The sequence below is a fragment of the Scomber japonicus genome, chromosome 14, assembly GCF_027409825.1.
Source record: "Scomber japonicus isolate fScoJap1 chromosome 14, fScoJap1.pri, whole genome shotgun sequence".
NCBI lineage: Eukaryota > Metazoa > Chordata > Actinopteri > Scombriformes > Scombridae > Scomber > Scomber japonicus.
The window spans coordinates 2,456,048-2,479,778 of NC_070591.1; the positions used below are offsets into that span (position 1 = coordinate 2,456,048).

General features: G+C 36.2%; 1 protein-coding gene across 1 annotated transcript; it reads left to right on the forward strand.

Moving 5' to 3' along the window:
• Positions 1 to 4,722: 4,722 nt before the first annotated feature.
• On the forward strand, positions 4,723 to 8,235 carry LOC128372593 (immunoglobulin lambda-1 light chain-like). Its single transcript, XM_053332688.1, has 5 exons — positions 4,723 to 4,780; positions 4,873 to 5,193; positions 5,622 to 5,666; positions 7,287 to 7,595; positions 7,728 to 8,235. Exons 1-5 carry the CDS (start codon positions 4,738 to 4,740, stop codon positions 8,003 to 8,005), a joined length of 996 nt encoding a protein of 331 aa, XP_053188663.1. The 5' UTR covers positions 4,723 to 4,737; the 3' UTR covers positions 8,006 to 8,235.
• The last annotated feature ends 15,496 nt before the right edge of the window (positions 8,236 to 23,731 follow it).

Genomic DNA, 23,731 nt, shown 5'->3' on the forward strand with positions numbered 1-23,731 from the left:
TAACATGTTTTCTATCATTTATTTAAACGTCATGTCTTCTTTTTATAAACAAGTAACGAGCCTGTTTAACAATGTAAGGAGTAGAAAGTACAGATATCTGTGTTCAAATGTAGGGAGGGAAAGTCAAAAATCGTAGGAAAAATTACTCAAGTAAAGTACAGATACCTGAAATATCTACTTAAGTACAGTAACCAAGTACAAATACTTCATTACTTCTCACCTCCGCCTATGATCATATTCAGATCCAACCTCTCTCTGCATTTTACTGGTGAATAGGACACAGTGTATAAGATGTAGAGCCTACCCCATGTCCGTGGTGTCAACATGGCCCCTGTTGTGGAGTTGTCCATACTCTCTTTATAGACGACTCTGATAAAACCTTCACACTGCTGCCATCTGGTGGCTGCAACAACACATTGCTTCTACTACTACTAGTCTCTTCATAGTTTTGTTTTCATGGCCCCAAATGTGTATAAAGAGTATAAATGTGTATGTATGTATCATGTGTACAGTAAAACTGAGAGTTGACCCATAGAGTTGATGTGTGATTATCTTTAGTTGCAGAGTTTTCAGATGTTTTATAAGGTCATTGTTTTGTGAGCATTAGCAACCATTAGCAACCGCTAACGTTAGCGACCGTTAGCAGCGTTGGTGCTAACATCGCTAGCGTTATTGTAATGTGTGTTAACAGTTAGCAGTAACACACATTGAGTCAATAAAGACCATAAAGTATTTAGTCAGTGTTCAACCACCACAGTAGTTTATTCAGTTTAGTTTAACAGCATTTAACTTTGTCATGTTGGTAATGTTATTTGTGTTCAGAGGGTAAGAGTGAGAGTATTTCTAGGATAAAGGCAGTTAGCTGGCCAAGTTAAAAATGTAGGGTGGAAAGCTTTATTGTATTTCCCAGCCAGCAGATATAAAGGTTACAGGCTGCCTAAGTCATTCAGTGAATACAGTTAAAATGTGTAATGTGATGATTTTAACAAAGGCTTTGTTCACACTGTGACTGCTGGGTTTTATTTCAGTGGAGAAATTCTCCATCAATATCTCAGGGAAACTAAATGTAAAACAATCTTAAAAAGCTGATGAACAATAACATGATATCACATAACATTAACACACTGTGAAGATTAATCATAGTGTGGTAAGCTTATAGATCATAATTCAAGAGCAACAGCTACAGGTTGATTTGCAAGTTAACATTTTTAATTCATGTTTAAAAAGAAGTTTAAACAACACAACACAGCACAGTTAGTCCCAACCTGAAAAACAGATCAATTCAAACTTTGATTAGAAATTGTTGGGCAAACTGTGTGTTTGTTCTGGCTGCTTTCATATTGATGAATTATGAGCATGTTTTGGGGTTTTGGTTTATTAAAGCCCTTTTCATTCAACCTGTCTGTGTTAGTGTTTGCATTATATTTATTATCTTGTTTTTGTTTCACCTTCATTAACTACGTGTGGGTGTGTTTGTTCATGCTTGTGTGTGACATACATCTTACTTAATGTTTGAGTATGGCGCATGTCTGGTTTGTTTCATATTTCAACAGATTATTTTATAAGTATTTACAAGGGAGCCCAAACCGTCCATCCACCACATCCCAACCTCTCTCTGCTACTGAATGGACTCCAAGTGCTCTGTCTACCTCATCTATAACTCTTTCTGCTGCTGAAGTGGCCCTCAGCTGCCCATTTACCTCCACCCAATCTGACTGCTGCTGTTTTGGAAGTTATTTCTTGTAGTTGTTGTTGTTGTTGTTGTTGTTGTTGTTGTTGTAAGCATAATTGTGTTTATCATTAACCCTTTATAGGACACTCATTGAAAGGAAGGAAGGAAGGAAGGAAGGATGAAAGGAAGGAAGGAAAGGAAGGAAGGAAGGAAGGATGGAGGAAAGAAGGAAATAAGGTAGGGGGGAGAGAAGGAGGGAGGGAGGAAGGACAGATGAAAGGAAGGAAGGGAGGAGAGAAGGAGGGAGGGAGGAAGGACAGATGGAAGGAAAGGAAGGAAGGACGGAGGAAATAAGGAACGAGGGAGGGAGAAAGGAAAAGAGGAAGGGAAGAAGGAAGGAAGGAAGGATGTTTTGGGATATTTACAGAAGTTACCAAATATAATTATTTGCCCAATAAAGGGTTAATGTGGGGAATCCAATCTCATATCTCACCCAGGGCGGCCCTCACTCCTCACACACTTCCCACACACACACACACCAGTTTAGAGCAGTGACTCTGGACATTTGGATTCAGCCACAGGAATGAATGGGGCACCATCTTTGAAGGCGGTATCCACTTCTCCTTAATAAATCCATGCTAGGCACCCCCACTGCATCACTGGACTTTCTCCTTTCAAATGAATGAGGGAGTTGAGTTTTTCACACAGGGCTGTCTGAACACAGCCTATAAGACCCTTTGAAATAAAAACACAGTGTATTGTGTGATTGGCTGTAATTACCATACAAAATAAGGAAGCAAGTACAACGTCATGTCTTACCTGCCAAGATAAGCAGCAGATGTTTGAGAGCATGTTTTAACTGATTTCATCATTCACACTAAATTGATGAGTGATTACAGTTTCCTGCCTGTTACTCCTCCTTTCTCAGTCACCTCTCCTGACCTCTGTGTGTGTGTGTCTGTCCTCTCTCCTCTTTTACAGTACATCCCTCTAAGTCTTTACCTTTCTGCTTCCTCCTTTGATTTAGACCTCACCTGTTTCCACTGATTTCCACTTTTCTCTACACGTGGTGTCTTTGCTTTCTAAGCACATCACACACTTTTTATCCCTCAGTAGTAGGTGAACACACTCCAGTCTCACAGCAGTTTGTAAAATATTCATGAACTTTAATCTATTGAGTCGTGTTAGTGATGGGAACACCGGCTCTTTTGAGTGAGTCACATCATTTGGCTCTTTCAGCTCCCCAACAGCTCTTCATTTATTACGACTACTGACTTTTATAATTCACTTATGATTGGTATGTGTGCACGTATATCACATAAGTTATTCAGTGTAATTATGCTTGACTTAATAATTTCCAGATTAGCATTATTTTACATTATGTTTAGTATAAAAAGCATTAATATAAAACACCAAACATGTATTACAAGTGTATTTAACAATTTATTTATATATAAATGTTGTAAATTAGATTGAAAATTAAAAAACTATCCAAAATAAATGCCATTCCAAACAAACCACACTCAAAGTGGAAAATATATCAAAGAAAATCAAACTGTTTTAATGGTGAAACAGTCTTTAGGGTAGACTGATATTAAGTAAGTGTCTCAGCTTAGAGGAGCTGATCCAGTTTGTTCCCTCCTGTTATTATCTGCCCTTAATAGTGTATGTTGTAAATTAAAACAATGAAAACAAATATACAAAACAAATACCATTCCTATCACAATTCAACCAAAATTAGATAAAGGTTCAATAAGAGGATCAATACTTATTATAATAGGGAGACATTTCACCCAGAGTCCAACGATGACCTTACAAAACATCTGAAAACTCTGCAACTAAAAAGAATTACACATCAACTCTATGGGTCAACTCTCAGTTTTACTGTACACATGATACATACATACACATATATAAGACATTTATACTCTTTATACACATTTGGGGCCATGAAAACAAAACTATGAGGAGACTAGTAGTAGTAGAAGCAATGTGTTGTTGCAGCCACCAGATGGCAGCAGTGTGAAGGTTTTATTACTGACAGCAGCAGCACACAGCAGATAGAGGTAATGTGATATAAAGTGTAGAATGAGATGTAAACTATAGGTTTAAAGTGTCATAAAACATGTAAACAACAATAATATATCATATAATGTAAATGTAAAATGTAAATGTACTTTATTTATACAGCCCTTTACAACAGTCCTTTCGGTGTACCAAAGTGCTTTACAGCAGGTAATAAATAAAGAGAGGAATAAGTAAAAACAATTAAAAACAATAGAATAACAGTGAAAGCAATAAAATACAACAAAATCGAATAAGATAAAATAAGATAGAAGTGTCATACTACTGGGTATTAAAAGCCATCCTAAAAAAGTAGGTTTTTAGCCTGGACTTGAAGAGGCCCAGGTCAGAAATAATACACATCTGGGCGGGGAGCTTATTCCAGAGCCTGGGGGCAGCAACAGAAAAGGCTCGGTCACCCCAGGGTTTGTACTTTGACCTGCAAGAGTTGATTTGTTGACCTCAGAGCTGTACCAGGATTACGAACAGTTAAAAGCTCAGATAAATACGATGGGGTGAGGCCGTTAAGAGCGTTAAAAACAAACATTAAAGGTTTAAAATCAATTCTATAAAGGACAGGAAGCCAATGGAGGGAGTGTAAAGTATATTATAAATATTATATAATAAAAAGAGGCAGAGTTACTTTTGAAAATAGCTGAACATGTAGACTGTTGCAGGTTGTTATTGATGCCAAACTTTGATTTAATGAACATGATTAAATATTTAGTTATTTTCTCTTATTGTAGATTTCATAATATTAAAATTATAGTTGAATAATATTATTAAAATAATTAACACTAGACTATTTTTTCACTCAGAGGAAAACCACACAGCAGCAGCAGCAGCCTTATGTGTCCGCTGCAGGGGCTGATGGGAGGTTTGAGGACCTGTTAGAAACCACGTGGCCCTCGTCTGATCTCACAGCTCGTCCTTGTTTGGCCTCAGCTGCATCAGAGCGCCACTTCTCCCCAGGTTCACCAGAGGAAACACCACTTCACAAAATGCTTTTCCTCCCAGCTGCTGCTCTGTGCTGTCTGTGTTCAGGTGAGTGTTTCCAGCCAATCAGGAGCCCACAAACTCAACCTTTAACAAACACTGTCACACTGACCTTCATCTGTGTGTCTGTTTCTCTACAGCGCTGGTTGCCATGGCAGCACAGCTGATTCAGGACGATTTAACATTGACCAAGAGAGCTGGTGTAAATGTCTCCTTCAGCTGTCGAGGAACTCAGCAGTGTACTGGTGGTTCACATGTATTCTGGTACCAGAAGAAAGACACAGAAACATTCACAGGGATTCTGGGCATTGTCATTAGTAGTGGTACAGTAGATAAAGATACATATAATCATCCTCAGAAAGATGATTTCTCAGCTGCAAAGAAAGAGAACAACTATGAGTTGCAGATCCAGACAGTTCAACTCTCACATTCAGCCACCTACTACTGCTCCTGTTGGCATAGTGGGTCCCACAGTGAGAAATGATCCCTGCAGCCTGTACAAAAACCTCCAGATGTCAAACAGTGGTTGTGACAGGAAGAGAGCAGTAAACCACAGCCCAGGTCAAATCAATAATTGAATCCTCTGGGGACCGTGAACGTCTGAACAACATTTAATTACAATCCATCCGTCCTTTGATCCAGAATCAGATCCAATCCATCTGCACTTAAGTGGAGGACCGACCAGCTGACTGACATTAGTATCCATATAGTCACACTGCTAATGTGGCTAAAATCAAATAAAAGAAGAGACAGTCATGTTGATATGAACATTAGACAAACACATCATGGAGATGAAATATGATTCTGCTTAAAAATGTGGATTATTTCACCTCAGCTGACACTCAACAGCAGACAGGTTTTTGTACGACGCTTTTTCACTGTGTGTCAGGATACGGTTACTACATCTTTGGCTCTGGAACTAAACTGTTTGTAGGTAAGTCTAAACTTTGATTTTCCTTCAGTTGTTTTATTGAACAAGTTGAAAATGTGTTTGTAGTTTTAGTTTCTGCTGCTTCAGGCTTTACATGTTAGTTTTGTCATATTTAGTAGAGAATTCTTCATGCAGCCATTCTTACATCAAACTAATCAATAACTCCTGAAAAGAGCTTCAAATCTCACTGCACACCACAAGTTATTCTTTATTTATGCATCACATCAAAGTTTGTTTCCAGCCAAAAAGTCTGATATCAGTAATGTTACAAATAAACAGGATTTAATCATCTCAGTGATTCAGCAGCAGCTGCTGTTTGTTAAAAACAAGATGATATATGATGTGAAACATCATTTAATAAATGTTCCTAAATGTCATTTTAGAAGCAAATAGTCAGAAATATATTGTGTGTTAAATATACACTATATATTTGTAAATGGTGAAATGTATCTCATGATAATTGTGTTTTTATGATGATAAATATGTTTTTAGTAGAAAATATATTAATGCATGAAGGTAAAATAGATGAATGTTATTACAATAAATATAATTTAAAATTAAAGTGTTTAATTGATGTCAAAGATATAATGTTAAGAATATTTAAGAAAGTATGTAGAAAATATAATAAATAAGAAAACATACTTATTGTAATTTAAAATATATAACTCTTATATTTATTTGATAAATCTGAACATGTGTTAATTATATTTTATATAAAAGCTGAAATATTTAAAACTATTGATGAATTGTGTGACTGATTAGATTAAAGTATATGGTGGTAAATATACTTCATATAAAACATTATAATCATTTACAAATGTAATATGAATAATATATTTTAACCAAGTAATAAAACTATACTTTTAATTTTACAAAGACAAATGTCATCATATTATATTATGTTGCATTATATTATATTTGACATATTTCTACATGTTGAGGTGATTGTGTTTTATATAAAACTTAAAAATGTTTCATAATGAAAAATATAACTATTAATATATTGATTCACTTTTAATTGAATAAAGCATATAGTGGTAATTATATTTTATATAAAACACTATAATTATTAGAAAACTTATTTTATATGTAAATTCCAATCATTTATTTTAACAAATGAAAAAAATCTATTTTAAAGAGAAAAATGTTTTTTACACATTAAACATGATGTAGCAATTGTTTTTAATAAAAGATAAAAGTCATGAAATAAATGATTGATAAATTGATTTGCTTTGAATTCATTAAACTATATGGTTGTAAATATATTTGATATAAAACACTATAATCATGAACAAATGTATTTTCTATGAGGCTGTTATGTCATGATATATGTTCAGTTTTACAAATGTTATTATATTAGTAATTAATGTAGTGGTAAATATTGATAAAGAGTGGTACATTGTGTTTGAATCTTTCTATATGACATATGATGAGCTTCCATGATGCTTTAGTCTGATATGATTATTGATCCAGTGTCCAGTAGATGATGTTTGTGGTGTATTGATGAGTAGTTTAGTGATCATGTAGTTTCCAGGATCAGACTGAATGCAGTGCAGTGCTGTAAGCTGCTGTTGACTGTGTGAATGTGTGTCTGTGCTGCTTGTTGCTGCTGTCAAACTTCAGATGAGCAGGTAGTGAAGCCCGTGGTGAGCGTGTACCCAGCAGCATCCAGAGCCCACCTGGAGGGGAAGAGCTCCCTGCTGTGTCTGGCCTCAGCCATGTCTCCTCCTCTGGTCAAGTTCTCCTGGAAAAGACAGAAGAAGAACGGCCCGCTGGAGGAGCTGACCTCTACTGAGAGAGAGCAGCTGGAGCTCAGAGAGCCGGGACGCAGCGCCTCCATCCTGCTGCTCCATCAGCAAGAGGACAGCACATATAAATACCGCTGCCACGTCAAGCACGAGGGGGAGACAGTGACGGCCCAAACAGAACAAGGTAATGAAGGCTTGGTGACTGTGTTCAGCAGTGATTCAGCTTCATCTGGAGACGCTGTCAGAGAGAGCAGAGGAGCAGAGCGCTGACATTTCTCACTGCAACTCCAAACATTTGACTCCTTTTCTGTTTCAGAGGTTCCAGCTCCAGCAGCCTCCTGTCCTCCAGAGAGAGAGCCAGCAGACCTGCCAGCTCTGCAGCAAGCTGACTGTAAGATCACCTGCTGCCTCTCTGCATGCTCTGACAGCTCCAATGTCCTGCTGCAGTTAGGGCTGCATATCAGTCTGTTCACTTTCTGCTCATCATTGAAGGATTTAAACATACACTCCCTGATTCTGTTAGAGTGTCCCACAGCACAACAAGTCCCACTGAGAGAGCTTTCACTGCACAGGCTGACTAATAACACCTTTTAGGGGAGCTCGACTACATTTTAGGCTTTGAGGGTGATACAACAAGTTTAGGGAGTCTATCTTAAAGCTGCACTAATCAATAGTTTTATATAGAGAAAGAATCTAATGACTAAATGAGCTTTTGAGCCTCTTTTAGCTGCTAGTTGTGGTTTTGCAGCACATTTCCTGTCTGCTTCAGTCTCAGTGTTTCCAGCAGCAGCAGCTGTTTCCTGATAAAGCCACTGTACACTACCTGCCCAGCAGTAAACAGCACACACACCATAATATGTCAGAGATGAGTTTGTTAGCTTGTTGTGGAGTTATTCTGCATCCAAGTGGGAAAAACTTCACATCTATGGTAACCTGTGTGTTTTATACTTGAGTGATTTTAATTGTTATAAATTGTAGTTCATTAGTTGTGGATTCAAAAGTTATTTGAACTGAAAAACAGGAAGTCAAATCCTGTTGAGGGCCCCTAAAAAGCTGGGTCCGGCCCTGACTTGTTGTATTTAATAAGGGCCTTTGAGCTGTCAGTCAAACTGTAGTGGACTCCTGTCTTCATGTAAAGCTGCTCGTCCCGTGTGGAAAAGTCCAAGTTATAGTGAAGAAAATGTGATGATATAGTGATGAAATGTCCACAGTTGAACAGACCTGTGTGTGTGTGTGTGTGTGTGTGTGTGTGTGTGTGTGTGTGTGTGTGTGTGTGTCAGTGCTCTTCCAGTCTCAGTGCAGGGTGCTGCTGCTCTGTGTGCTGTACACAGTGCTGATAGTGAAGAGTCTGGTGTACTGCTGTGGACTCTCTCTGCTGATGATCCTCAGAAACTAGGGACCGTCCACCAACTGCACACATGTTGACTGACTGTTTCCTGCTCGCCTTTTCTCACCATCACATCTCATCAATTCATCTCATTCATCACTTTGATCAGTCTTCACAAATGTCACTTATGACGTTGTGTTGTGCTTGTGTTTACGTTTTCTCTCTTCGTGCACAAGTTAGATACAGTTGTGCTAAATATATAAATACATATATACACATTTATATTTACCTTAACAGTTACTTCTTCAGCTCAGATTGTTTGATTCCTGCTTTAAAACTTTGACATGTGTACAGAAAATAAAAGCAAATACAGAAAATATAACTTAGTTTTTAGTTCTTTACAAACCTTTATTATGTTTATTGTTTAGTGTTTAATGTATTCTGCAACGTTACATTTTCTCTTTTTCATTCATAATTATGATATTCTCAATAAACTGTAACATCACAGTGTTTGTGTTTGATGAAGTTATTTGTTTGAGTTGATTTTTCTTCTAAATGTGTCTCTGTATTGATTTTGATGTGATATGACCCCCAAAAATATAGAGAATATTTATAAATAAAATCTCAACAGTTACTGATTACATAACTTAATTTCAGTCTTATGATGCTCTCGTTCATTTCCAATATAGAGTCACTTCTGAATGTACAATGAAGAAATATATAAAATAAATCACTAAAATACTGATTAGCTCTTGTAGTTTTATCCAGACTAAATAGTGTGGTGCATTTGCATTTAAAACATTTATAATTAAACTAAATGTATTTAGATTTATACAGCAGACATTATCTAGCAACAATCCCATCTCCCTTTCTGCCTTCGACATGTAAAAGATTATGTACACAACACAGGCATAAGCGTTGGCAACATATTGTACATCTGAATTTACCTTCCAACATTTTAATAGGGGTTTATCAAAACTTCATTAAATAGCTTTTTTAAATATTAGATGTGTTTTTACAGCTATATGTTTATATACAGCCTCAAATATAACTTGACCAATCCCTGCACATCAAATCAAACTTTCAACAATATCATAGCTGCTGTTCTCATCTGACCGTCATCATGAACAAAACAGTTTATATTATTTTGCTTTTTTCCTCGCCTATAAGCATGTTAATGTAAAATATGAACATTAAACTGTGATATCAGGATAACTTCATAAAGTATGTAAATATGAGCAATGGAAGAGTTCAGCATTTTATTAATATTTTCATTTTTTAAATGTTATATAATGTTCAACATAATAACATAATTCATTTTATTTAAATTTTTTTCTACTTCTGAATGTACAATGAAGAAATATATAAAATAAATCACTAAAATACTGATTAGCTCTTGTAGTTTTATCCAGACTAAATAGTGTGGTGCATTTGCATTTAAACTAAATGTATTTAGATTTTTTTTTTAAAGTATATTTTTTCGGGCTTTTTTGCCTTTAATGTACAGGACAGTGGAGAGAGACAGGAAACAGGCAGAGAGAGGGGGAATGACACGCAGGATAAGACCGCTCGGATCGGGATTCGAACCGGGGTCGCCTGCAACGAGGACTGTAGCCTCAAGACATGGGGCGGGTGCGCTACCCGCTGAGCTATGCTCAACCCGTATTTAGATTTATACAGCAGACATAAATACAAAAGTCATTCAGTGTATAAAATGACTTGTTTGTCTCAGTGGTTTCTATTTCTGTGTCATTATGGTTTGTGTTCTGCTGTTCTGATTGATGATAACAAACATGGGATGTTGTTTTATTTGAAACTTTGCACAGAGACAGTGTCGTGGTAAAAACTGCAATTTAGAAGAAGTTGAAAGATTTCAGAAACACCAAAAATAAAAAAATGAGTTTTTTTCATTAGCAAAATCAACTTCATATAAAACTGATGATGAAACAAACAGCAACAAGAAAGTAATACAACTATTAATGATACAAATCCATTGTACTGTTCTCCCTGCGTGTTATGTGCTTCGTGTACGTTATCACAGTTTAACAGTCAGCCAAACTCAGGTATAACACTTGAGCCAGGATCAGAGCATCTTGCTCCCTTTATTTCCTTCTTTTCTGTTGAAATACCACGAGTGACCTGCAAATAAAAGACAATACAAAACCTTAGCGACACGCTGTAAAGACAACTAATAAATAGTAATGATATTTAAAGAATAGCTAAAAAACTACACAGCACAAATGAGCCGTTTACCTTTACAGTAGGCTGATACACATCGTTGGTAAGCAACTCTCACTTTACATCAGCTCTCAAATTACTTTTAACACTTCTTGTATGACTTCCCAGTCAATAAACATCACACATTACAATACTAAACTTATTACATATTATATTATATATTACATCAAATGAACAAACTCACAGCCATTGCTTTCGTGAGTATGAGAAAAGAAGATTCAGAGTGACCAGCCGTCTTTCTTACTGCTGGTTGCTACGTTACTGCAAATATAAACCGTTCTCTATCGTGTCAAGACTATCTCTCCACCCTACATGTTCCATATGTACGGGGACTGACCCCACAGGGGCAGCTGTTGTGGATTACTCTTTAAGACACATCACCTGTAGTGGCCACACTGATTAGCAACCTGGGGCTATATAAGCACCACACCTGTGTGGCCACTCTGATTGACCTTGATTGGAACGCGTTTCAGAGCGGCTAATAGCTGTAGAGATAGTCTCTAAATCATTTCAAGTACCTTAAATCATTACAATTATTGAGAGCAGAACATCCATATTATTAAACAATACGTATTAATTATTAAACAACTATATATGTTGATGTACAATATGAATAGTATTACAACCAATCAAAGTTGGTTGGTTGTACATGTACACCTGTATTTTAGATGAAAAACATTTCTTTGTTCTGTTTATTAAAAATGAGCAGAAGGTTTGTTTGGTATTAAAACATGAGATTTAAATTGGGTTATTAGTATGAAAATGGATTTTCTTTATAATGTTTATACTTTCTTTTCCATGAGTCACAGTACAGACTGTGGGAGCTGAGTACACTGCAGGAGTTTGAATGTCTCCCTTTATTTAATCATGTCAGTTTCTCAGCTCTGAGTCTAGGATTTGAGCTGCTTCTCACACATATTAATAACACAAATATAAAAACCTGAGACAGGATGGTGTATGGTTGTAACCGTCATTGTGTTGTTAAAGTGAAAAACCACAGTGAACAGTGTGGAGGCTGCTGAGCAGAAACCCACACGGCTCGTCTGCTGCAGGAAAGGAAGTGTTGATTTGCTGTCAACAGTTTTTTTTTTATGAGTCCTGATAACCACCGAGAACAGATTCACACCTGCTGCTGTAAACTCATGAACTTTTCTCTATCTCATTTATCTCACTCTTTTCTCTTGTTATCTGTAAACCTTTTTTCCACTGAGCGCTCCCACCAGTTTTTAGTGACCAAATGTTCTCTTTACAGCAGGGGTGGAATATAATAAAGTACAATTGTGAGGTACTTTACATGAATATTTACATTTTATGCTCCTTTATTGGTCCACTCCACTACATTTCAGAGGGAAATATTTTACTCTCTACTTCACTGCATTCATTTCACAGCTATAGGTACTACTTACTTTTCAGATGTAGATTTTACTAGTAAAGCCCATGATGTATTTTATGTTTGAAATACATTTAGATCACTTTGTAGAGATCTATTTTTCACTTTGACATATAAGAGTCTTTTCAGCCACATTAAATTCCCTTTGACTTCATAATGTCAAACAATAAAATATGAAACATTTCAAGACCCACTGTATGTATGTATATGATCTATAAAACACTATGTGGAGCCAATTTACATAATAAGTACTTTATGTTTGATACTTGAAGTACATTTTGCAGCTAATATTTCTGTAATTTATATATAAAACAATGACCTGTATAGAAGTATTAACTGCAAGAGTCTGAAATGTATTACCACATATGCACTGCTCACTTTCTGCTGTCTGTCCCTTTTAAACTGTCATTTTATGTGTTTTAATGTGTCTTTCATCTTGTGTATTTATTGATTGCACCTTTTTTATATACTGAAGAGCTACTAAACAGATTTTCATTGTATCTTTGTACAATGACAAATAAAGATCTGTCTAGGAGAAAAAACAACAGCATCTTCTGCTCTGGTGTTAGCTTGATTCTACACTTTGGGTAGAAGTTGAAACTTCATTGTGGTGTTGTCTGACTGTGTTGTTTGGAGCCAGGTTGCATTAGTGTGTCATTATGTACTGTCCACTTATAGCTGCTGACAAAAGGAGGATCCAAGAAAGGACTCAGAAGCATCACCTATTGCTTTGTGATATATATTTTACAGTAAATCATGGTGAAAAAACAAACTGACTCTCAGCAACAGTCTGTCAATCATCCTGTTTATTACTTTAAAGCAAACTGAGAGCAGCTGAGCTAACAAACATAACATATAGATCAGACTGAAAACTGGAATGAAGGAAAAGTGACAGAAACAAAAACAAGAAAATGATAAAATACTCTTGTAAGACGTGACAGTGTTTATTTTCACCAATTTTATTCATTTATTTTTATACAACAAGAAATCTTTTAAAAAAGTAGCTCAAAATGTTCAAATAAATGATTTACACTTTGACTTATCTGGTTTTAAGTTTGTTCTTCATTAAAACAGAAAATATGTTAAGTGTGTTTAGTAGACATCAAAGCAAAAAACAAACTGCAACTTCAGAAGTAGAAAAAACATTAAAATAAAATGAATCATTATGTTGAACATTATATAACATTTAAAAAATGAAAATATTAATAAAATGCTGAACTTTTCCATTGCTCATATTTACATACTTTATGAAGTTATCCTGATATAACAGTTTAATTTTCATATTATACATCAACATGCTTATAGGCGAGGAAAAAAGCTAATTAATATAAACTGTTGTGTTCATGATGACAGTCAGATGAGAACAGCAGCTATGATATTGTTGAAAGTTTGATTTGATGTTCAAGGATTGGTCAAGTTACATTTGAGGCTGTATATAAATATATAGCTGTAAAAACACATCTAATATTTAAAAAAATCTATTTAATGAAGTTTTGATAAACCACTATTAAAATGTTGGAAGGTAAATTCAGATGTACAATATGTTGTCGACGCTTATGCCTGTGTTGTTTACATAATCTTTTACATGTCGAAGGCAGAAAGGGAGATGGGATTGTTGCTAGATAATGTCCAAAGAAAAGCATAAAAGGACGGGAATGTTAGTGCAGAAGAGGGATTGAGAAGTTTAGGCAGAGCTTATCTACATAACAGAGATGTGTATGCTCAAGAAGATGTTTATACCTTAACAAATATGCATCTGAAGGAATGTTCCTGATAACTATGGAATTCACCCAAATCCAACAATATGTACTTTATTTTTAAATGTTTTGTTTCTTTTGGTCAGTAGCTTGTGTCTATACAGACTAAGGCTAGTTAATGAAGTTTTGATAAACCCCTATTAAAATGGTGGAAGGTAAATTCAGATGTAGGATTTTGTTGTTAACGCTTATGCCGGTGTTGTAACATATTTTTTTACATGTCGAAGGCAGAAATGGCGATGGGATTGTTGCTAGAAAAAAGCATCAAAGGACGGGAATGTTAGTGCAATGTTATGCAGTTTATCTACATAACAGAGATGTTTCTCGCCACTGTTGCTCATGTGGGAATGTTGGGTCTCTTTAAAGTTAAAACCTGAAGAGTTTGGTTTAGAACCTGCTCTATGTGTAAAGTGCCTTGAGATGACTATGTTGTGATTTGGCGCTTTATAAATAAAGATTGATTGATTGATTTATTGATTGATTGATTGAGATGTGTATGCTCAATATACAGATTAACTAATATGCATCTGAAGGAATGTCATGAAAATGATTTACTTCACCCAAATGCAACGATATGTCTTTTTTATTTTTACATTTCTCTTGGTCAGCAGTTTGTCTCCACAATCAATACTTATTGTCACTAGTTTGAAAGAAAAAGCTAATGAGATCCTCACATTCCTCAAGATCAGTTGTCGTCTTTATCTTCAAGATTTAACAGTTGTCAGTGAGAGGTTAAAGCTGGAGGACAGTTAGTCAGTCAGCATGTGTGCAGTTGGTGGACGGTCCCTTGTTTCTGAGGATCATCAGCAGAGAGAGTCCACAGCAGTACACCAGACTCTTCACTATCAGCACTGTGTACAGCACACAGAGCAGCAGCACCTGGTACTGAGACGGGACAAAAGCTGCTGGAGGTGTTGGAGCTGATGTAGCTGTCGGAGTTGGTATAGCTGTCGGAGTTGGTATAGCTGTTGGAGCTGATGTAGCTGTCGGAGTTGGTTTATCTGTCGGAGCTGGTGTTGGTGGAATAAGAGAAACCTCTGAAACAGAAAAGGAGTCAAATGTCAGCGCTCTGCTCCTCTGCTCTCTCTGACAGCGTCTCCAGATGAAGCTGAATCACTGAACACAGTCACCAAGCCTTCATTACCTTGTTCTGTTTGGGCCTTCACTGTGCCCGACTCGTGCTCGACGTAGCAGCGGTATTTATATGTGCTGTCCTCTTGCTGATGGAGCAGCAGGATGGAGGCGCTGCGTCCCGGCTCTCTGAGCTCCAGCTGCTCTCTCTCAGCAGAGGTCAGCTCCTCCAGCGGGCCGTTCTTCTTCTGTCTTTTCCAGGAGAACTGGACCAGAGGAGGAGACATGGCTGAGGCCAGACACAGCAGGGAGCTCTTCCCCTCCAGGTGGGCTCTGGATGCTGCTGGGTACACGCTCACCACAGGCCTCACTACCTGCTCAACTGAAGTTTGACAGCAGCAACAAGCAGCACAGACACACATTCACACAGTCAACAGCAGCTTACAGCACTGCACTGCATTCAGTCTGATCCTGGAAACTACATGATCACTAAACTACTCATCAATACACCACAAACATCATCTACTGGACACTGGATCAATAATCATATCAGACTAAAGCATCATGGAAGCTCATCATATGTCATATAGAAAGATTCAAACACAATGTACCACTCTTTATCAATATTTACCACTACATTAATTACTAATACTAGAAAATTCCAGGGAAATGTTGAGTGCCACGGGGCTGCTGCCGGGACGAGTACACAATTTATTTCCAGTGTTCAAAAGTCACCCTGATCATATAACACTAAGTATCTATTACAGTCGCAGTATTAAGTACATCTTACTCGTCAATATCAAGTGTAACTGTAGATGTAAGCAGAGAGTAGCATGCAGAGTACAAGGCAGTAGCAAAATGCCCCCAGAATTTGGCTTCTGACAAGGTCCCGAACAATTGCAAACTTTGAGAAAACCGCAACTCCTGTCCAACAACCGAAAACACCGTGAGAGACACAGAAGCCGGCAGATTCTGACAGTGTTTATTTTATTCAGATATTCCTTAAAATGAGCGAGTAAGCTCTGTGTAAGCACAGAGTGAGATACTTATTTTTTTAAAAGATGATTACATTAGGGTCAATGGGGAGCGAGACAGGTATTGCTGCCGGTCTCGGCACCCCTGTTTAAATTTTGTGCAGACCCCGCCTGTCAACGTCACATTTTATGAATCCCAACACCTATGTCTACATTTTGACCAAAAATTAATTGTCTACTTTTCACGGTTTGGCTGTGTGCTCGAGTTAAAAATAAAAATTAAGGATATTTTTTTACTGCTCCTCTCACTCAAGCTAACTGCCGCTTCCACTCCTCGTTTGAATGGAGAAACCTCCAGTCATAGCACCTCTTTCCCTGTATTGTCGGGGTTTTTTTAAAGCTGCGGGAGGAGTTACGCACCCATGGCACTAATAATAACATTTGTAAAACTGAACATATATCATGAAATAACAGCCTCATATAAATACATTTGTTCATGATTATAGTGTTTTATATAAAATATATTTACAACCATATAGTTTAATAAATTCAAAGCAAATCAATTTATCAATAGTTTTATTTATTTTCAAAGTGAGTTTTATCTTTTATTTAAAATCAACTGCCACATCGTGTTAAATATGTAAACATTTTTCATCATGAAACATTTTTAAGTTTGATATAAAACACAATCACCTCAACATGTAGAAATATGTCAAATATAATATAATGCAACATAATATAATATGATGACATTTGTCTTTGTAAAATTAAAAGTATAGTTTTATTACTTGGTTAAAATATATTATATTCATATTACATTTGTAAATGATTATAATGTTTTATATGAAGTATATTTACCACCATATACTTTAATCTAATCAGTCACACAATTCATCAATAGTTTTAAATATTTCAGCTTTTATATAAAATATAATTAACACAAGTTCAGATTCATCAAATAAATATAAGAATGATATATTTTAAATTACAATAAGTATGTTTTCTTATTTATTATATTTTATACATACTCTTAAATATTCTTAACATTATATCTTTGACATTAATTAAACACTTTAATTTAAATTATATTTATTGTAATAACATTCATCTATTTTACCTTCATGCATTAATATATTTTCTACTAAAAACATATTTATCATCATAAAACACAATTATCATGAGATACATTTCACCATTTACAAATATATAGTGTATATTTAACACACAATATATTTCTGACTATTTGCTTCTAAAATGACATTTAGGAACATTTATTAAATGATGTTTCACATCATATATCATCTTGTTTTTAACAAACAGCAGCTGCTGCTGAATCACTGAGATGATTAAATCCTGTTTATTTGTAACATTACTGATATCAGACTTTTTGGCTGGAAACAAACTTTGATGTGATGCATAAATAAAGAATAACTTGTGGTGTGCAGTGAGATTTGAAGCTCTTTTCAGGAGTTATTGATTAGTTTGATGTAAGAATGGCTGCATGAAGAATTCTCTACTAAATATGACAAAACTAACATGTAAAGCCTGAAGCAGCAGAAACTACAACTACAAACACATTTTCAACTTGTTCAATAAAACAACTGAAGGAAAATGAAAGTTTAGACTTACCTACAAACAGTTTAGTTCCAGAGCCAAAGATGAAGTAGTACTCTTCTGACACACAGTGAAAAAGCGTCGTACAAAAACCTGTCTGCTGTTGAGTGTCAGCTGAGGTGAAATAATCCACATTTTTAAGTAGAATCATATTTCATCTCCATGATGTGTTTGTCTAATGTTCATATCAACATGACTGTCTCTTCTTTTATTTGATTTTAGCCACATTAGCAGTGTGACTATATGGATACTAATGTCAGTCAGCTGGTCGGTCCTCCACTTAAGTGCAGATGGATTGGATCTGATTCTGGATCAAAGGACGGATGGATTGTAATTAAATGTTGTTCAGACGTTCACGGTCCCCAGAGGATTCAATTATTGATTTGACCTGGGCTGTGGTTTACTGCTCTCTTCCTGTCACAAGCACTGTTTGACATCTGGAGGTTTTTGTACAGGCTGCAGGGATCATTTCTCACTGTGGGACTCATATTTGTAACAGGAGCAGTAATAGGTGGCTGAATGTGAGAGTTGAACTGTCGGGATCTGTAACTCATAGTTGTTCTCTTTCTTTGCAGCTGAGAAATCATCTTTCTGAGGATGATTGTACGTATCTTTATCTACTCTACCATCACTAATGACAATACGAAGAATCCTTGTGAATGTTTCTGTGTCTTTCTTCTGGTACCAGTATACATATGAACCACCAGTACACTGCTCAATTCCTCGACAGCTGAAGGAGACATTTTCACCAGCTCTCCTGGTCAATGTTAAATCCTCCTGAATCAGCTGTGCTGCCATGGCAACCAGCGCTGTAGAGAAACAGACACACAGATGAAGGTCAGTGTGACAGTGTTTGTTAAAGCTTGAGTTTGTGGGCTCCTGATTGGCTGGAAACACTCACCTGAACACAGACAGCACAGAGCAGCAGCTGGGAGGAAAAGCATTTTGTGAAGTGGTGTTTCCTCTGGTGAACCTGGGGAGAAGTGGCGCTCTGATGCAGCTGAGGCCAAACAAGGATGAGCTGTGAGATCAGACGAGGGCCACGTGGTTTCTAACAGGTCCTCAAACCTCCCATCAGCCCCTGCAGCGGACACATAAGGCTGCTGCTGCTGCTGTGTGGTTTTCCTCTGAGTGGAAAAATAGTCTAGTGTTAATTATTTTAATAATATTATTCAACTATAATTTTAATATTGCAAAATCTACAATAAGAGAAAATGCTGCCTGTTTTTAAATCAAAGTTTTGTATCAATTACAACCTGCAGCAGTCTACATGTTCAGCTGTTTCCAAAAATAACTCTGCCTCTTTTTATTATATAATATTTATAAAATACTTCACTCATTAATGTTGTTCAGATGTTTTATGACACTTTAAACCTATAGTTTACATCTCATACTACACTTTATATCACATTACCTCTATCTGCTGTGTACTGCTGCTGTCAGTAATAAAACCCAGAGTCGAATATTTATTATAGTTATTGTTCTTAGTGGACGGCCTTTTACAGATCTATGATCAGAGGTGGCAAAAGTACTCACCTTCTGTATACTAGTAGAAGTACAGATAGCTACTTGTATTAAAAAAGTGGTAAAAGTATAAGTACTCATTCAAACGTGTTATTTTTTTAAAAATTGTGTTAATCTCTTCTCACTGACTCACTCACTGTCACAGATGTTATAATGGAGCTGTGTAAACTGTGCACAGCATGTGTTCATATGATAGGAGTCTTCCTGCTGCTGTCATATTCCTGCACTGTCTGCACATTGTTGGACTTTCCTTCCAGTAGCACATTTAGATATGAGCAGTCACCCAGGGGGGCATCTTACCGGGGGACACGGAGCAAACACAACAAAAGAAAACTAACATGTTTTCTATCATTTATTTACACGTCATGTCTTCTTTTGTTAAACAAGTAACGAGCCTGTTTAACAATGTAAGGAGTAGAAAGTACAGATATCTGTGGTCAAATGTCGGGAGGGAAAGTCAAAAGTCGTAGGAAAAAATACTCAAGTAAAGTACAGATACCTGAAATATCTATTTAAGTACAGTAACCAAGTACAAATACTTCATTACTTCTCACCTCCGCCTATGATCATATTCAGATCCAACCTCTCTCTGCATTTTACTGGTGAATAGGACACAGTGTATAAGATGTACCCCATGTCCGTGGTGTCAACATGGCCCCTGTTGTGGAGTTGTCCATACTCTCTCTATAGACGACTCTGATAAAACCTTCACACTGCTGCCATCTGGTGGCAGCAACAACACATTGCTTCTACTACTACTAGTCTCTTGGTATTTGTGTTTTCATGGCCCCAAATGTGTATAAAGAGTATAAATGTGTATGTATGTATGTATCATGTGTACAGTAAAACTAAGAGTTGACCCATAGAGTTGATGTTAATTCTTTTCAGTTGCAGAGTTTTCAGATGTTTTATAAGGTCATCGTTGGACTCTGGGTGCAATTGTAACCCATGGTTACCAAAACACTGAAATTAGATAAATTAGATAAAATAGATTACTTGATTGAGAAAAGGTGAATTTATGTGGACATGATTTAAATAATAAATTAATACAATTTAAAAATAAACCGTATTTTAACCGTAATAATATAATAAAAGTTAAACCAGTTCATTGACTATAAACGAGCAGCACCCAGACTGATAGAGATGAACCCAGAATCATCAAACCCCTAGAAAAGGAAATAAAACCTGGAGTAGTCACAATTCTGCTGCTCTATGCCGAAGAAAGTCTTGGTGAGTTGTTAACTGCAACTTGCTTTCATATCAATATAACTTTATTAACCGGTAGAGTCAGTGAGTTAAACAAAAACGTTAGCGCTTTGTTAGCATTAGCAGCCGTTAGCAACCGCTAACGTTAGCGACCGTTAGCAGCGTTGGTGCTAACAGCGCTAGTGTTATTGTAATCAGCCTGATCTCACAGAAATACGTGACGCGGGCACGACTTCTTAACACTGAATTCCGTGATGGGGACACGTAATGTGTCAAATTTACTCTTTCGTGGTGAGGTAAAAAATCTACTTATTTTCGTGTTGTTGTATTGAGAAATATGAGGATATGGACTGTGTGGAAAATAGCCGAGGCAAGAATCGAGTTATCCGGTCTTCCCGCGGGACAGATGCATACTCAAGAAGAATGAAAATCAGCTGGTCAAATATTGAGCAATGTAGCGGTGATAATAAACACATAAAAACAAGGGTTTATTGCACAGATGTGCTCCGGTCCGGTAACGACTGACTCTTCTTTTCACTCAATAGCTTGTTATTAATATAATTTGCCTACTATGAAAGGAAATACCTTTTGAAAAAAATATAAAAATAAAAAATAAAAACCGCTAGAAATAAAAGATTTATAAATTAGAAATCCGTGTGTCCACCACGAAAGAGGATTCCCATTGACTTTACTGAAAGAGGATTCCCATTGACTTTACTGTGGTATTGTTTCCGTGATTGGGACACGTAAATTTGACACATTACGTGTCCCCATCACGTATTTCTGTGAGATCTTGTTGGTTTGTTAACAGTTAGCAGTAACACACATTGAGTCAATAAAGACCATCAAATATTTAGTCAGTGTTCAACCACCACAGTAGTTTGTTCAGTTTAGTTTAACAGCATTTTACTTTGTCATGTTGGTAATGTTATTTGTGTTCAGAGGGTAAGAGTGAGAGTATTTCTAGGATAAAGGCAGTTAGCTGGCCAAGTTAAAAATGTAGGGTGGAAAGCTTTATTGTATTTCCCAGCCAGCAGATATAAAGGTTACAGGCTGCCTAAGCCATTCAGTGAATACAGTTAAAAGGTGTAATGTGATGATTTTAACAAAGGCTTTGTTCACACTGTGACTGCTGGGTTTTATTTCAGTGGAGAAATTCTCCATCAATATCTCAGGGAAACTAAATGTAAAAAACATCTTAAACGCTGATGAATGATAACATGATATCACATAACATTAACACACTGTGAAGATTAATCATAGTGTGGTAAGCTTATAGATCATAATTCAAGAGCAACAGCTATAGGTTGATTTGCAAACATGTAAAATTAACATTAACCCTTTTTAATTCATGTTTTAAAAAAAAAGTTTAAATAACACAACACAGCACAGTTAGTCCCAACCTGAAAAACAGATCAATTCAAACATTCATTCGTAATTGTTGGACAAACTGTGTGCTTGTTCTGGCTGCTTTCATATTGTCGGATTATGAGCCTGTTTTGGGGTTTTGGTTTATTAAAGCCCTTTTCATTCAACCTGTCTGTGTTAGTGTTTGCATTATATTTATTATGTTGCTTTTGTTTCACCTTCATTAACTGCGTGTGGGTGTGTTTGTTCATGCTTGTGTGTGACATACATCTTACTTAATGTTTGAGTATGGCGCATGTCTGGTTTGTTTCATATTTCAACAGATTATTTTATAAGTATTTACAAGGGACCCCAAACCGTCCATCCACCACATCCCAACCTCTCTCTGCTACTGAAAGGACTCCAAGTGCTCTGTCTACCTCATCTATAACTCTTTCTGCTGCTGAAATGAATACTATTCCAAACAAATCACACTCAAAATGGAAAATATATCAAAGAAAATCAAACTGTTTTAATGGTGAAACAGTCTTTAGGGTAGACTGATATTAAGAAAGTGTCTCAGCTTAGAGGAGCTGGTCCAGTTTGTTCCCTCCTGTTATTATCTGCCCTTAATATTGTATGTTGTAAATAAAACAATGAAAACAATATCCAAAACAAATACCATTCCTATCACAATTCAACCAAAATTAGATAAAGGTTCAATAAGAGGATCAATACTTATTATAATAGGGAGACATTTCACCCAGAGTCCAACGATGACCTTACAAAACATCTGAAAACTCTGCAACTAAAAAGAATCACACATCAACTCTATGGGTCAACTCTCAGATTTACTGTTCACATGATACATACATACACATATATAAGACATTTATACTATTTATACACATTTGGGGCCATGAAAACAAAACTATGAAGAGACTAGTAGTAGTAGAAGCAATGTGTTGTTGCAGCCACCAGATGGCAGCAGTGTGAAGGTTTTATTACTGACAGCAGCAGCACACAGCAGATAAAGGTAATGTGATATAAAGTGTAGAATGAGATGTAAACTATAGGTTTAAAGTGTCATAAAACATGTAAACAACAACAACAATAATATATCATATAATGTAAATGTAAAATGTAAATGTACTTTATTTATACAGCCCTTTACAACAGTCCTTTCGGTGTACCAAAGTGCTTTACAGCAGGTAATAAATACAGAGAGGAAGAAGTAAAAACAATTAAAAACAATAGAATAACAGTGAAAGCAATAAAATACAACAAAATCAAATAAGATAAAATAAGATAAAAGTGTCATACTACTGGGTATTAAAAGCCATCCTAAAAAAGTAGGTTTTTAGCCTGGACTTGAAGAGGCCCAGGTCAGAAATAATACGCATCTGGGCGGGGAGCTTATTCCAGAGCCTGGGGGCAGCAACAGAAAAGGCTCGGTCACCCCAGGGTTTGTACTTTGACCTGCAAGAGTTGATTTGTTGACCTCAGAGCTCTACCAGGATTACGAACAGTTAAAAGCTCAGATAAATACGATGGGGTGAGGCCGTTAAGAGCTTTAAAAACAAACACTAAAAGTTTAAAATCAATTCTATAAAGGACAGGAAGCCAACGGAGGGAGTGTAAAGTATATTATAAATATTATATAATAAAAAGAGGCAGAGTTACTTTTGGAAACAGCTGAACATGTAGACTGCTGCAGGTTGTTATTGATACCAAACTTTGATTTAATAAACATGAATAAATACTTAGTTATTCAAAAACAGGCGGCATTTTCTCTTATTGTAGATTTCATAATATTAAAATTATAGTTGAATAATATTATTAAAATAATTAACACTAGACTATTTTTTCACT

Excerpts from the sequence above, each read along its gene's own strand:
- LOC128372593 (XM_053332688.1), top strand. The coding sequence starts at position 4,738 with ATGCTTTTCCTCCCAGCTGCTGCTCTGTGCTGTCTGTGTTCAG. Across the intron at positions 4,781-4,872 it reads TCTGTGCTGTCTGTGTTCAG|CGCTGGTTGCCATGGCAGCA; the intron begins GTGAGTGTTTCC and ends GTTTCTCTACAG. Across the intron at positions 7,596-7,727 it reads GACGGCCCAAACAGAACAAG|AGGTTCCAGCTCCAGCAGCC; the intron begins GTAATGAAGGCT and ends TTTCTGTTTCAG.